This window comes from Heterodontus francisci, chromosome 8 (assembly GCF_036365525.1).
Source record: "Heterodontus francisci isolate sHetFra1 chromosome 8, sHetFra1.hap1, whole genome shotgun sequence".
In the NCBI taxonomy this organism is placed as follows: Eukaryota; Metazoa; Chordata; class Chondrichthyes; order Heterodontiformes; family Heterodontidae; genus Heterodontus; species Heterodontus francisci.
In genome coordinates, this window is record NC_090378.1 from 33307776 (window position 1) to 33324584 (window position 16809).

The 16809-nt window shown below is 42.6% G+C and overlaps 1 protein-coding gene across 5 annotated transcripts in view; it reads left to right on the forward strand.

Moving 5' to 3' along the window:
• The first annotated feature begins 10767 nt into the window (after positions 1-10767).
• Positions 10768-16809, forward strand: part of LOC137372736 (lysine-specific demethylase 4A-like) — a 74322-nt gene continuing 68280 nt past the window's right edge. For 3 of the 5 annotated variants that reach the window (XR_010975486.1, XR_010975487.1, XM_068036914.1), the window contains exons 1-3: positions 11142-11286; positions 12326-12482; positions 16058-16233. Coding sequence is in view for 3 of the 5 variants with exons in the window: in XM_068036914.1 (XP_067893015.1) it covers positions 12345-12482; positions 16058-16233 (314 nt within the window). In the remaining 2 variants the exon portion in view is untranslated. The other 2 variants (XM_068036915.1, XM_068036916.1) reach the window with 2 other exon arrangements.

Genomic DNA, 16809 nt, shown 5'->3' on the forward strand with positions numbered 1-16809 from the left:
GAGAGGGTGCAGAAAAGATTCATGAGAATGGTTCCAGGGATGAGGAACTTTAGTTATGAAGATAGATTGGAGAAGTTTGGACTGTTTTCCTTGGAGAACAGAAGGCTGGGAGGAGATTTAATAGAGGTATTCAAAATCATGAAGGGTCTGGACAGAGTAGATAGGGAAAACCTTCCCACACGTGAAAGGATCAAGAACGAGAGGGCACGGATTTAAGGTAATTGTCAAAAGAAGCAAAAGCGACATGAGAAAAATCTTTTTCACAAAGCGAGTGGTTAGGATCTGGAATGCACTGCCAGACAGTGTGGTGGAGGCAGGTTCAATTGAAGCCTTCAAAAGGGAATTAGACTGTTATATGCAAAATAAGAATGTGCAGGGTTATGGGGGAAAGGAGGGGGAGTGGCTCTAGGTGAAATGCTCATTATAAAAGCTGTTGCGGACACAATGGGCCGAATGGTCTCCTTCTGCGCTGTAACAATTTGTGAATTCTGTGAGATCCTTCATTGACGGGATTCAGATCGTCATCACTTCTGCACTCTGTGATTGGTCATGCAACCCGGAAACGGGACGCTAATTACATGACTGAGGTAAAGAACCATGGCAAAGCCCACTGATAAAACAAACAGGTTCCTGACACACAACCGTCCCCCCATTGCGTATGGGTCTGTTAGGAGAAAATTCAGCCCATTGTTTTAGTTTGCTCTGTCACACCAAGCTCGTCTTCTCTTGACTTTATTCTCACCCCCTTTCTCCTGTTTCTATATATCTTCACCTGTTATTCTTTTGATGGTCTCTGTTACTTCAATGACATTTACATTTTTTACAGTGTTTTAATTTGTGAACAGTAGCATAGTGGTTATCTCACTGGACAAGTAATCCAGAGACCTAGATTAAAGATCCGGAGACATGAGTTTATAATCCCACTCTGGCAGCTGGGAAATTTAAATTCAATTAATTCAATAAATGTCTGCGTGGGTTTTCTCCGGGTGCTCTGGTTTCCTCCCACAAGCCAAAAGACTTGCAGGTTGGTAGGTAAATTGGCCATTACAAATTGTCTCTAGTATAGGTAGGTGGTAGGGAAATATAGGGACAGGTGGGGATGTGGTAGGAATATGGAATTAGTGTAGGATTAGTATAAATGGGTGGTTGATGGTCGGCACAGACTCGGTGGGCCGAAGGACCTGTTTCAGTGCTGTATCTCTAAACTAAACTAAATTGAATAAAACAGCTTTCATAAAATGTCCCAAGTTGCCTCATAGGAGCATTATGAAGCAAAATTTGACACCAAGCCACTTAAGGAAATATTAAGGAGATAGGTTTAGGATCTGCAAGATTTCTGGGGCACTGAGCCCCCACATTTACACGTTCTTTAGTTGAAATGTTTTTGACTGAAATTAGGCAAGAGAGGACCCATTTCTTTGGTACTAAGGAAAGAAAGCAACCAGTTGCCCTGATTCATGGTCATTGGAAGAAAGTGGTCTTGGTAATGTGCCACCTCCAGTAATCCTTATACAGCTACTCAATGTCAAAGACGTTCAATGACCTCATCGGATTGGTCAAGATAAGAGGAAGCCAATTTGACCCTGAGATGAGTTTCTGATCCATATCCTTTCCATCACCAAGACTGCCTACTTCCACCTGTGAAACATTGCCCTTCTCTGCCCCTGCCTCAGCAAATCTGCTGCTGAAACACACAAAAATGCCCTTTTTACCTCTAGACTCAACTATTCCACTGCTCTCTTGGTAGACCTCCCACTTTGTAACTTTCATAAACTTTGAGCTCATCCAAAAATCTAATGCCTGTATCTTAACTCACACCAAGTCTCATTCGCTCTGTGTTCCCTGACCTACATTGACTCCTGGTCTTGCAACGCCTCTATTTTAAAATTCTATTTCCTGTTTTCAAATTGCTCCAGGATTTCACCCTTCTGTATCTCCATTAGCTCCTCCAGCCCTGCAACCCTCCAAGATCTCTTTGCTCTTCCTCCTCTGATGAAGCCTTAATTCTCATTGCTCCATTGGCAGACGTGCCTTCAACTGCCTAAACTATAAGCCTGGAATCCCCTCCCTAAGCTTCTCCACCTCTCTCTCTTTGCCTTGAAGATGCTCCTTAAAATCTACTTCTTGAACCAAGCTTCTGGTCATCTGGCCGAATATCGCCTTATGTGGCTCAGTGACAAATTTTGTTTGATAATGCTCACGTGAAGCATCTTGGGAAATTTTGCTATGTTAAAGGTGCTCAAAGAAGGTGAAGATTGGGAACTTAATATTCCTGATGACAAGATGTTCAGGGAAGTTAAGAAAGGAAAGAACAGAGGTGGGAGGGACAGCAGTACTGTTGAAAAAAACTATTATAGCACTGGAAAGGGATGAATTAGTTGAGGGGCTAAAGACAGGGTGTATTTGATTAGAATTAAGGAAGAATAGAGGAGGTATTATGCTACTGTGTGTGTAGATAATAGTGGGATGGAGATAAAGGAGCAAATGTGCAGGCAAATCACAGAAAGATGCAAAAACGATTAAGTAGTGATAATAGGGGACTTAATTATCCTATTATAAACTGGTATGGTAACAGTGTAAAGGGCAAAGAGGGGAAGGAATTTCTGAAATGTGTACAAGAGAACATTTTTAATTAGTGTATTTTGAGCCGAACAAAGAAGAAAGCAATGCTGTATCTAGTTCTGGGGTGTGAAGAGCAGTATGTTTCAGTTGGGAAGCAATTGGGAAGTAGTGATCATAATATAGATTTAGAATAGTTATGGAAAAGGACAAGGTACAATCAAAGTGTAAAAGTACTTAAATGGAGTCGGGCTAATTTCATTGAGTTACAAAGGAATCTGGTCCAGGTGGATTTGAATCAAAAATTTGAAGGTAATACACGAATTGAAAAAGGGGAGGCTTTCAAAGTGGATATGGTTCAGGTACAGAGTAGAGACATTCCCACGAGGGGCAAATGAAGAGCATCCAAAGTTAGAGTTCCCTGGATGACTAAAGATATAGAGATTAAGATGAGACAGAGAAAGGAGAAAGGATAAATGTAAGGTTGCAAATATGGTAGAGAACCAAAATGAATACAGAAAGTACAGAGAAGATCTAAAATAGGCAAGAAGAAGGGCAAAGGGAAAGTATAAGAATAGATTTGCAGTTACCATAAAAGTCTCCTATGAACATATGGATAATAAAAAGATAAAGGGTGAGGCCAATTGTGGACCAAAAAGGAGATTATTTGTGAAGGCAGAGGGCATGGCTGAGGTACGAAATGAATACTTTGCACCTGTCTTCACTAGAGAAGAGGATGCTGCCAATGTAGCAGTAAAGGAGGATGTAGTAGCAATACATATTAAGATAAATATAGATAAAGAGGAGATACTTAAACGATTGGCAGTACTCAAAGTAGAATAGTCACCCAGTCCTGATGCAATGCATCCTAGGTTACAGAGAGAAGTAAGAGTGGAAATTACGGAGACCCTGGCCACAATCTTCCAACCCTTTTTAGATATGCAGGTGGTGCCAGAGGGTTGGAGAATTGTAAATGTTACACCCTGTTCAAATCTGGGCCAAAGGATAAACTCAGCAACAACAAGCCACTAATGCTAACGTCGGTGGTGGGGAAACTTTTAGAAACATTAATCCAGAACAAAAGTAATTGGCACTTGGTAAAGTATGAACTAATCAATAACAACAACAACTTGCATTTATATTGTGCCTCTAATGTAATAAAACGTCCCATGACATTTCACAGGTGCATTATAAAACTAAATATGACACTGAGCCACATAGGTGATATTAAGGCAAATGTTCAAAAGCTTAAACAAAGAGGTAGGTTTTAAGGAGTGTCTTACAGGAGAAAGGCGAGGTGGAGAGGTTTAGGGAGGGTATTCCAGAGCTTAGGGTCTAGGCAACTGAAAGCATGGCCACCAAAGTTGGAGCAATTAAAATCAGGGATGCACAAGAGGTCAGAATTAGAGAAGCACAGATATCTTGGGGCTGGAGGAGATTACAGAGATAGGGAGGGGCAAGGCCATGGAAGGATTTGAGAATTTTAAAATAAAAGCGTTGCTTAACCAGGAGCCAGAGGGTGATAGGTGAACAGGAGTTAGGACACAGGCAGCAGAGATTTGGATGACCTCAAGTTTACAGAGGGTAGAATTTGGGAAGCCAGCCAGGAGTGAATTGGAATAATCAGGTCTAGAGGTAACAAATACATAGATGAGGGTTTCAGCAGGAAATGAGCTGAGGCAGGGGCGATGTAGGGCAATGTTACGGAGGTGGAAATATGCAGTATTAGTGAGCGCGGGAATATGTGATTGAATGCTCATCGTGGGATCAACAATGACACCAAGGTTCCGAACAATCTGCTTCAGCCTCAGATATTTTCCATGGAGAGGGATGGAGTCGGTGGCTAGGGAGCGGAGTTTGTAGCAGGGACTGATGACCACGGCTTTGCGTTCCCAATAATTAATTGGCGGAAACTTGTCTTCATCCCAGTTCTGGATGTCAGTGAAGCAACCTGACAATTTAGAGACAGTGGAGGGGTTGAGAGACGTGGTGGTGAAGTAGAGCTCTGTGTCATCAGCATAAATGTGGAAACTGACATTGTGTTTTCAGATGATGTTGCCAAGGGGCAGCATGTAAATGAGATATAGGAGGGGGCCGGGATAGATTCTTGAGGGACACCAAAGGTAAATGTGTGGGAGCCAGAAGAGAAGCCATTGCAGGTGATTCTCTGGCTACTAATAAATGAACGGCAGTACAGATCTGTTCAAGACAAATCGTGTTTGATGAACCTTATTGAGTTCTTTGATGAAGTAACAGAGTTGATGAGGGTGGCGTGTTTGAAGTTTTATATATGGACTTTCAAAAGGCATTTGACAATGTACTGTATAATAGACCTGTTAGCAAAATTAAAACCTGTAGGATTAAAGAAACTATGGCAGCATGGATGCAAAATTGGTATAGAGACCAAAAGTAGAGATTTGTGGTGAACAGTTGTTTTCCAGACTGGAGGGAGTGAGGGTGTTCTCCAGGGATCAGCATTAGGATCATTGCTCTTTTTGATACTAATTAATGTTCTGGACTTGGGTATACAGGGCGCAATTTGAAAGACTGCAGATGACAAGAAACTCCGATATGTAGTAAACAATGAAAAGGATGATAACAGACATCAGGAGGACAAAGACTGGTGAAATGGGCAGGCACATGGCAGATGAAATGTAATGCAGAGAAGTGAAATGTGATACATTTTGGTAGGAAGAATGTTAAAAGGCAATATAAACTAAATGGTACAAATGTAAAGGTAATGTAGGAACAGAGTGACCTATGGGTGTATGTGCACAAATCTTTGAAAGTGGCATGTTAAAAAACCATATGTGATCCTTGGCTTTATTAGGAACAAAGGAGCAGAGTAGGCCATTCAGCCCATCTAGCCTGTCCCATCATTCAATACGATCATGGCTGATCTTCCACTTCAATGCCCTTTTCCTACACTATCCTCATATCCCCTTATGTCATTTGTATTTAGAAATCGGTCAATCTCTGCTTTAAACATACTCAATGACTGAGCTTCCACAGCCTCTAGGGTAGAGAATTCCAAAGATTCATAACCCTCTGAGTAAAGAAATTTCTCCTCATCTCTGTCCTAAGTGGCTTCCCCCTTATTTTGAAATTGTGTCCCCTGGTTCTAGACTCCCCAACCAGGGGAAACATCTTACCTGCATCTACCCTGTCTAAGTATTTTGTAGGTTTCAATGGGATCACCTCTCATTCTTCAAAACTCTAGAGAATACAAGCCCAGTTTCCCCAATCTCTCTTCCTAGGACAATCCCGCCATCCTGGGAACAAGTCTGGTGAACCTTTATTGCACTCCCTCTATGGCAATAATATTCTTCCTAAAATATGGGGACCAAAACTGCACACAGTACTCCAGGTGTGGTCTAACCAAGGTTCGATACAGATGAAGCAAGACTTCACTACTCCTGTATCAAATCCTTTTGCGAAAAAGGCTAAAATACCATTAGCCGCCTTAATTGCTTGCTGCACCTGCATGTTAGCTTTCAATGACTTATTGACAAGGACACCCAGGTCCCTTTGTACATCTACACTTTCTAATCTCTTACCATTTAAGAAATACTCTGCACATCTATTCCTCCTACCAAAGTGGATAACCTCACATTTTTCCACATTATATTCCATCTGTCACATTCTTGCCCACGCATAGAGTCTGTCCAAATCCCCTTGAAGCTGCTTTGCATCTTCCTCACAACACACATTCCCGCTTAGTTTTGTGTCATCCGTGAACTGGGAAATACTACATTTGGTCCCACATCCAAATCATTGATATATACTGTGAACAGCTGGGGCCCAAGCACTGATCCCTGTGGTACCCCACTAGTCACAGCCTGCCAATACGAGAATGATCCGTTTATTCCTACTCTTTTCTTTCTGCCTGTTAACCAATCCTTAATCCATGCCAGTATATTACCTCCTATCCCATTTTGCTAACCAACCTCCTGTGGGGGACTTTATCAAAAGCCTTCTGAAAATCCAAGTATACCACGTCCACTTTTATCAATTCTGTTAGTAACATCCTCAAAAAACTCCTAACTGATTCGTCAAACATTATTTCCCATGTCGATTATGCCCAATCAGATCATTATTATCCAAAAGACCATTTATCACATCTTTTAGAATAGATTCTAGCATTTTCCCAATGACTGATGTAAGGCTAACAGGTCTGTAGTTCCCCGTTTTCTCTCTCCCTCCCTTCTTAAATAGTGGGGTGACATTTGTGACCTTCCAATCTGCAGGAACCACTCCAGAATCCATAGAATTTTGGAAGATGATCACTGATGCATCCACCATCTCCATAGCTCCCTCTTTCAACACTCTAGGATGTAGAATATCAAAACCTAGGGATTTATCAACCTTCAGCTCCATTAATTTCTCCAATACAACCTTCTTACTAATACCAATTTCCTACAATTCCTCATCCCCCCCCCCCCTAATTCCTTGGATCTCTAATTCTGGGAGATTTCTTGTAAATTCCTCAGAGAAGACAGAAACAAAGTAATAATTTAGCTTCTCTGCCATTTCTCTATTCCCCATTATAAATTCTCCTGACTCCACATTGTCTTAGCCAAACATTTCCTTTTTACATACCTATAGAGGTTTTTACAGTCCATTTTTATATTTTTTGCTAGCTTACATTCATTATTCTATTCTCCCTTTCTTTATCAGTTTCTTCATCCTCCTTTGCTGTATACTAAAATCCTCAGGTTTACTACTATTTCTGGCAACTTTATAGGTCTTTTCTTTTAATCTTCTACAATCCTTAACTTCTTATGTTATCCACAGTTGACTGCCTTTACTTTTAGGGTTTTAAAAGAGGCATATGTACAAAAGCAAGGAATTTATGGTAAACTTTTATAAAACTCTGGTTAGGCCTCATCTGGAGTATTATATTCAATTCTGGGTTCCATCCTTTAGGAAAGATGTCAAGGCCTTAGCAAGATTGCAATAACAATTCATTAGAATGGTACCAGGGATGGGGAACTTCAGTTATGTAGGTAGACTGGAGAAGCTGGGGTTCTCCTTAGAGCAGAGACAGTTAAGAGGAGATTTGATAGAGGTGCTTATGAATGGTTTTGATAAGAGTAAATACAAATAAAATGTTTCGAGAGGACAGAGATTTAAGATGATAGGCAAAAGAACCAGAGACAACTGGAATGCATTACCAGAAAGGACGATGGAAGCAGGTTCAATCGTAACTTACAAAAGGGAATTAGATAAACACTTGAATAAAATTATATGTGATAGCTCTTTCAAAGGACCCTTACAGGTGTGATGGATTGAATGGCCTCCTGTGTTGTATTCTTTGATACATAAATGAATTCGTTATTGTACGTTCACAGATTCATCCCACCCTACGCATTCAACCATTTCCAGACGTACATCCCTTCTCATACTCCAAAGTCCTCTGACTCTGGCTTTTTAAGTACATCTCCCTCCCACTGCCTACACCATTGAACAAAAAGCCTTCAGCACCTCTTCTCCTCTCTGGAATTCTTCCTCTAAGACCCTCCTCTCCAGCTGCAAAAACTTCCTTCAATCCTATAGTTTCCATCAAGCTTTAGGTCCCATTCTCTCCAACATCTCCGCCTCGGGTCTGTCTCTTGACCCCTTTGTCTATGTGAAAGGGACTATCTAAAATTGGGGTTGAGTGAGATTTATGATGATAAACGGAAACAGATGAACGCTATTACTGAAGAGTACAACTTGATTATCCCCCTCAGGAAAACATTTAAAATGGTCAAATGTGCTCGGCAGCTGCCAGTGCAACTAAGACAGACTTCAGCAAATCCGACCAGCCGAACCCCGCCCAACTACACCAGCCCCGCCCCGCCCCGGCCCCGCCCACGCCCACCGGGATGTGCAGAGCAGCACGCGGCCAATGGAAGCCGCAATCCTCAAGCCGATTGGATGAAAGCGAACCCACGCCACTGCTGGTTGGTCGATAAACCGCTCTCTGATTGTCTGAGGCGAACCACTGTAGCTGTTGATTGGCTAATATCGGACACCCGTTTATTGATTGGTCGAGGGCGAACCAACCAAGTTCCCAGAAGCTAATTGATTGATAACAAATTAAAGCCCGCCCTGTTGCTCCTTGTGGCGATCAGTCGGTTTGATTGTTCGGTTTTAAGGATGTATAAATTGCAATTGTGAAAGGTTGTTGATTGACTTCGAACTTAAGAAAAAACAAAAAATGTTGTCAGATTTCATACCAGAGAAATTGATTGGTTGATGAGACTCTAATGGTGAGTTGTGCTCTGGAATAATGCTAATTGTTCAGTTGGGGGAAGACTAAAGGTCCAATTGAACAAACAGTATTCACAATGCCTCATCACCAGAACTTTCAAACAAGCACCAAGATGTAGCTTGGCTGGTGATGAGAAGGGCCCTCCCCGTCAGATCCTTCATGCACACCCGAAGTCTCGCCCCCTCCGCACAATGCCCCCGCGGTGGCTGTGGTGGGGAAGAGACGGTTGCCCACCTCCTCCTGGAATGTGTCTCTGCAAAGCAGGTGTGGAAAGAGATGCAGTGGTTTTTGTCGAGGTTCATCCCAAGCAGCTCTGTAACACAGGAGTCTGTGCTCTACGGGCTGTTCCCAGGGACGCACACCGAGACAAACATCAACTGCTGCTGGAGGACTATCAATTCGGTGAAAGACGCCCTTTGGTCTGCCCGAAACCTGCTGGTCTTCCAGCGAAAAGAGTTGTCCACGACCAAATGTTGCAGACTGGCACATTCCAAGGTCCAGGACTACGTGCTGAGGGACGCACTAAAGCTTGGGGCAGCCGCAGCAAAGGCTCAATGGGGAAAGACCACAGTGTAAGGTTCCCCCACCAAGCTGGACTGAGGGGCTGGATCCATGGGAAACCCCTCGAACTGTATCGGAGAAATTTTGTGTGTTGTAAATGTAAAAATGTATATGGCATGACAATGAAATGGAAGGGTTGTGAGGCAACTCATGATTGTATAGAAGGTAACTGATCACCTTTGCACTGTTTGTATTTTTTGACTTGATGCTGTTTTAAACTGTTTGGGAATGTAATTTTTACAGATTTTTATGAATAAAGTATATTTTGGAAATAAAAAAAAATATGAACTGTCAGACTGCCTATCTGACAGCCTGTACTGGATGAGCAGAAATTTCCAACAAATAAATATTGAGAAGACTGAAGCCATTGTTTTTAGTCCCAATTCCGGACTGTTCACAACCTCGTATTTAACCTTGCGATCAGCTTCTGACCACATATCCGCACCATCAATAAGACGGTCTATTTCCACCTGCAAAACATCTCCTGACTTCATCCCTGTCTCAGGTCATCTGCTGCTGAAACCTTCATTGATGCCTTCGTTACCTCGAGACTGGACTATTTCTATGCTTTCCTGGCTGGTCTCCCACATTCTATCCTGTATGCACTTGAGCTCATCCAAAACTCTGCTGTCTGTGTCTCAACTTGCACCAAAGCCTGTTACACTAGCCACCACCGCCCCCCACCCTCCCATCCCCCATCTTCGCTGACCTACATTGGCTCCCGGTCAAGCAGCATCTTTTTAAATTTTCATACTTGCTTTAAAGTCTCCTTCTGGCCTCACCTCTCCATATCTTTGTAATCTCATCCATTCCCACAACCCTTAGAGCTATCTGTGCTCCTTTAATACTGGCCACTTGAGCATCCCCAATTTTAATTTCTCCACCATTGGTGGTTGCACCTCTGTTGCCTAGGCTTAAGCTCTGGAATATCCTCCAACACCGCTCTACCTCACTTTCCTCCTTTAATTTGCTCCACTAATGAAATGTCACAGACCTGAAACGTTAACTCTGCTTCTCTCCCCACAGATGCTGCCAGACCTGCTGTTATTTCCAGCACTTTCTGCTTTTATTCCAGATTTCCAGCATCTGCAATATTGTGCTTTGATTGTTATGCTCCTTGAAACCCACCTCATTAACCAATGTTTTGGTCATCTGACCAAATATCTCCTTGTGTGGCAGTGTGAAATTTTGCTCTCTACCTCAAGTTGTTGTTGTTAAACAGAAGTGTTGATTGGCTGACAGTGGGGGATGAGCCGCTGATTGGCTGTTAGCGGCAGACGCAGTTCTGGTTGGAGACGGACCACTGATTGGCTACTATTGGAAATCGGGGCGCTGATTGGTGAGTAACGGAAACGTCGCGCTGATTGGCTGGTATCAGGAAACATGGTGTTGATTGGCTGGTAGTGGTTGGAAAAAGGCGGGTCGAAATGTCATTTTGCTTAACAAATGAAGACGAGAGCGCGTTCAGGAACCCGGCAGCATTCGGTAATCGCGGGCGTGAGGTTCTACTGATCTCACGTGAAAGAATTTTTTTACTTCGAAGTTCGATTCCTCGCGATTGTCCAAATGTTCTAAAAATAATAGATTAATATTGATTTCCGGTTGTCGTAACTTGTGGCAACTTAACTTGCTTGAACAATGGCCTGAGCGACAGGAGGAACGACCAATCGGGTCGATGCACTGGCGTTACTGTGACGTGAACCTTACGGAGCTGCCCAATCAACGCAGGCGGTGCCGAGCGAAGGGGCGGGGCTAACAGGTTTGGTTGAGCCGCACGATCGGCCGCGAAAGGGAACGGCGGTAGCCGCTGCTCCTCACCGGCGGAGGGCGATGCCGAGGACCCGCGGGCGGCCTACACCCATCCCCTGAAGTAGTTTCGGCCGTGGGTGGGCAGTGAGGCGTTGAGCCAGGTGACACATTTTAAACAATAGGAGAAACGGGCTCTCTCCCCATTTCCCCCCCCACTACCACCACCCCCCCCGCAACACCACCGGCGGCCACAAAGGAAATTGTGCAGCGATTTAAAGAGCAAACCGGCGGCGGCTTGGGGAAGCTCCGTGTCCGAGGCCTGGTCGTCTGCCGAGCAGCTGGAGTGTCCGGGCTGTGCGGCGGTGGGTCAGGGGAGAGGAGGGGGTCCAATGCGGGACCGAGTGACAATGAAGAGGAGGGGGGGGGGGGGGGGGGGGAAGGGCGCCCTGTAGACAAAGGGAGAAGCCGAGCCCGAGTCCCCGCCCCCACCCCCGGTCACGGTTTAAAGCCCCGGCTTCCTTTCGCTTTGCTGGGTGGCAGCGTCGATTTGCAGGGCCGTAGACAGCCAGCAGCGTTCTTTGTTGACACCGCCTGGATTCCTGTTTTCAATCACATCGAAACTTGCCTCTCACGGTTTACATCCTGCGACGTTTATGCAAAGTGCTTTGTTTAATTCTTTCTGTTTTTGTTTAAAAATCGAAGCAAAGTTCAATTTCCCATTTTAATCATAAACGCCTTTTTAACGGTATATATTTTGGCTCCCATCTGGATGTTGCCGGAGAGTTCCGAGCCATTTATTAATCCATTATTATGTATTTCAATTTGCTTCTGGTAATCTGTTCTTCGTTTATATCGGTGTAATTTATGGCTTCCTCCTTGAGAGCGGTCAATAATCCAATCATATAGATATATTTATAATCTTATTTATAGCTTTGTTATGATACTGAAAATGTTGGACAGAATTATACAAAACAAACTGTTCTTGGAGTTCATCTGTTTTATAAATCCTCTTGAAGTAGAATGCCATGTTATAATCCTGAATACACTAGATTGGGAATGGTTGGTTGATACTGGCAACTTTAGCTTGAACTGTTTCTCGTCATTTTGTTACCGGCCGCTCGTTAATATTTGTAAAATACATTTTATCACATGTAATCTTAGGTTGCAAAATGCCAACTTGTGTAAATGTTTACATTACAGGTGATTGAATTTGACAACCATGGCGTCAGAATCTGGAATACCCAATCCCAGCTCTCGAATAATGACTTTTTATCCTACGATGGAGGAATTCCAAAATTTCAACCGTTACATTGCATATGTAGAGTCACAAGGAGCCCACCGAGCTGGGCTTGCAAAGGTAACCTGATAAATGTGCAAAATTATAGTTCTGTTTTCCTTTCAGAGAATGGCTTATACTGAATTCCAATTCCTAAGGATGATTATCGCAAGTTGTGAAGCTTACAATTGTGACACCGCGAGGCCAGATTTGTATCTTGGCAGTTGCTGGCCAGAAGGGCTGTATAATTCATGCAATTGCACAAGGTTCCAAGCCAGTCAGGAGTATCTTGCAATGCCCTTTTGCTATTTTAGGAACTGGAGAACCGTTTATAATTTGCTGAGAGCAGCAACAAAAACTGGTCACAAGCATTGTCCAAAGCAGAAACTGATCCAAATAAAAATGTCACTGTTTCAATACTTCATCTCCTTTCGTCTGAAGTACTGTAACTTTTACTTTCAATCAGCTTTGAAAGATCCATTGACCTTTTTTATGTCGACAATTCATTGTAGCAAAGTGCCGATTGATGGGTGCTATGTCCAGACATGATTTGGTGCCATGCAGTTATGTTTCAGAAAGAAGATGCAAGAATCACTTTGAGGAGAAGAGACAAAAGGTGTGTGGGGGACAGGGCCCAGGCTGAGGTGCAGGGTTTGGGTGGAAGGCAGTATATTACTAAAACTGATAGGATCTGCCCACATATTGGACTGAATCTTCAGTGGTAGCAGTCTGACTCCAAATGCTTACATTTATTCAGAGAACAAAATGGAGTTCTGAATTTGACATCCTGATCAACACACAACCTGTCACCATTTCCTACTATGAATGAAAATATGCAGCCAGATATGTTCAGTCAACATCTAACTTGACACAAAAACAAGAAATGCTGGAAACACTCAGCAGGTCTGGCAGCATCTGTGGAGAGAGAAGAGTTAATGTTTCAGGTCAGTAACTCTACTTCTCTCTCCACAGATGCTGCCAGACCTGCTGAGTGTTTCCAGCATTTCTTGTTTTTATTTCAGATTTCCAGCATCCACTGTATTTTGCTTTTAATCTAACTTGACACGGTGGACTCCCGAGTGCTGAAAGCCACTCACTGTTCAAAGACATTCCTGTGAAAGCCCCAATTATAAAATCATCAATCGTAACAATTGTTGAATTGTCTAGTTGAAAGCATATTTAATTCTTTGTCCTTCCTTTTCTATTGCATACGATTTTTGTTAGTAAATTTTTTTTCTTTCAAGACTTTTACAATCTTTCAGTGCCATTTACTCGTGTTCTATACTGTTTTATTATTTTGTCAACTATTTTTATATTACCTATTGCAACCATTCCTTTCAAAGTTGTACATGTGCAGATTTGACACCACGGTATTTAGTAATGTCCAGTAAAAAGTAGGGGTCCCAAAGCAAACCCTTGGGCCCCCGCAAGGTTAAAAACCACTGCAGCTGCCTGCAACCTGGTAGCACATGTTGCAGGTGCATCCTAGATGTTTTGCACCACTGATACCACTACCCCCTGTAGATTAGGTTTTAAGTGAGATGTTTTTGTAACGTACACTCAAACAAATCGTGTTATCTAGCAAGACCAACAGAGAATTTTGTTTTGTTTTTTTTGGATATCTTTTGTGTCTCCTTTATAAAGTGATGATTCATGCTGACCATTGACCAGAAACTTAACCAGACCAGCCACGCAAATATTGCTGTTAGAAGAGTTGGCCAGAAGTTAGGTACACTGGGTGGATTGATTTGTGTCCTGACTACTTAATGCCTTTCCACAGTCTACAAAGTAGAAGTTAGGAGTGTGATGGAACACTCTTCATTTGCCTGGATGAGTGCAGCCTCAACAACACTCGAAGCTTGACACCATCCAGGACAAAGCAACCCGCTTGATTGGCAACCCATCCATCACCTTAGATGTCCACTCCCTCCACCACTGGCACAATGTGGCTGCAGTGTGTACTTGCCTAGGCTTCTATGACAGCACCTCCTAAAACCTCTCCCTGTATCACATCGAAGGATAATGGCAGCAGGCGCATGGGAACACCACCAGTTGTAAATTCCCCTCCAAGTCGCACGGCATCCTGACCTGACAGTCGGTCAAAATCCTGCAATGCCCTACCTAACCGCACTGTAGGAGTATCTTCACATGGACTGCAGCAGTTCAAGAAGGTAGCTCATCACCACCTGAAGGGTAATTTGGGGTGGGCAGTAAATGCTGGCCTTGCCAGCATTGCCCACATCCTGTGAATTATTTCTTTTTTTAAAAAGTGGTTCACGCGATTCTGGCACTCCTCTGGTATCTCACCTAAGTGCCAATGTTTGAGCGCACCCAAAGAATGAGTGGGCTATTTTAACAGAGAAACAACATACCTGAGCCTTGAATTTACACAGTGCATTTAAACCAAGAATTGCTAGATTCTGATGAAGAACCATAGTTAATTAATCTTTGTTTTCCCTCCCCCCGCAGCCTGGGGATGTTGAGACACCTGTAGTATCACTATGGTAACAAATCTAGAGATTTCAGGCCATGTACCTGATTTGTATGACTTATTACCATGACACATGGAGCCTCTAACCTAAACAGGCAACATGTATAATCGCAATTAATATATCTAAAGCTGTAAAATAAAAGCAAAATACTGAAGATGCTGGAAATCTGAAATGAAATGCTAGAAATACTCAGCAGGCCTGGCATCCTGATGGGTCACTGACCTGAAATGTGAACGCTGCTTCTCTCTCCACAGATGCTGCCAGACCTGCTGAGTATTTCCAGCATTTCTTTGTTTTTATATCTAAAGCTATTTTCTCTCGAAATTGTTTCCTCACTGGCTGTTACTCACAATTTCCAAGAAGCTGGGAAATGTGGAGAGAGTTCTCTATGTATTTCTTCCCAGAAATGTTATATTTGACGGCTCATTTTAAAAAAAAAAAAGTTTCTCGTGGCTTTATGAATTCTGGAAAGCTTTTTTTTGACCTTGTATTTCAAGTCTGAGACCTCTGTTTAATCAGATTTGTGATATTCAAATCTCGTATCAATTAAAGTATAATCTTGCAAAGGAACAATTCACAATATTGGAATTAGAACTCCAAGATTGTAAAGGGATGCGTGTTATGTGAAGTATCCTTTGTAGTATTAGGGCGGATAGCTAATTAATGCATCTTAAGTAGAACTGTTTGGAAAGAAGATTGGGGAAAAATAACTGATGGCCTTCCTAAGATTTGATCATGAGGATCCTTGTGTACAAATCATGTGTTGCTATTTGAGTGAAAGTCACATGCTTATTGCAGTGATATCGTATATGGGAGTACAGGCATTTTAGAAACACAAGTATATTTGTAAGAAAAGCTGGGTTTCGAACCCTTGACTGATCTCAGCAATTTAAAAGTAGCTACAGATACCTGGATGTGCCTATTTAGAGCAATAAAGATAAAATTAGCAGCTACACATCATAACAGCCTTGGGTTAGGAGCACAATGAGTAAAGCCACAGGAGATCTGCTAGTAAATTACTGCACTGTTGACTCATGACCTTTTTTCTTGGGAAAAAAAAACTGCATTGACACAAGTTGTACTTTTTTTAAATGGTCGTTTGAAACAAAAGTATAGGGCTTTGAGTTGCAAGTTTACCCAGCTAATTATTCTTGTCCCTAACAGGTGGTCCCTCCGAAAGAATGGAAGCCCTGTAGGAGCTATGATGACATTGATGATCTGGTGATTCCAGCCCCTATTCAACAGGTAGTGACAGGCCAGTCAGGCCTCTTCACACAGTACAACATTCAGAAGAAGCCAATCACTGTACGCGAATTCCGAAAAATTGCTAACAGTGATAAGTAAGAGAGCCTCTTTTTGTTTCTGCTTTTTATAGTGGATTGTTAGTAAATTGAATTTGTTAGCCAAATTGTACAATATTAAACTAGAAGTCAACAAATGTGTTCGCTTAAAAGTTTACAAAATGTATTTTTGAGGTTTCTTTATATCTAACCTCTGGTAAATCATGCTTGCGTCTTAACGTATTCTGTTCAGTTTCTAGCTTGGAGCTGAAGTTGGGAGTGGGACAATAGTTGTAGTGATTTTCTTATGTGGCAAGATAGCAAACATAGATAATGATTGCATAGCATTTACAGCACACAAACAGACCATTTGGTGCATCTGGTCTATGTTTATGCTCCACATGACCCGCCTCCCACTATTTTATCAAATCCTATCCTCCTATTCCTTTCTCCTTCATGTGCTTAACCTAGCTTTCCACTTAAAAGCATCAATGCTATTTGCCTCAACTACTCCGTGTGGTAGCAAGTTCTACGTTCTAACCACTCCCTGGGTGAAGACGTTGCTCCTGTAATGTTGTTGTATTTATTAGTGACTACCTTGCATTTATGGCCCCTAGTTCTGGATTCTGCTACAAG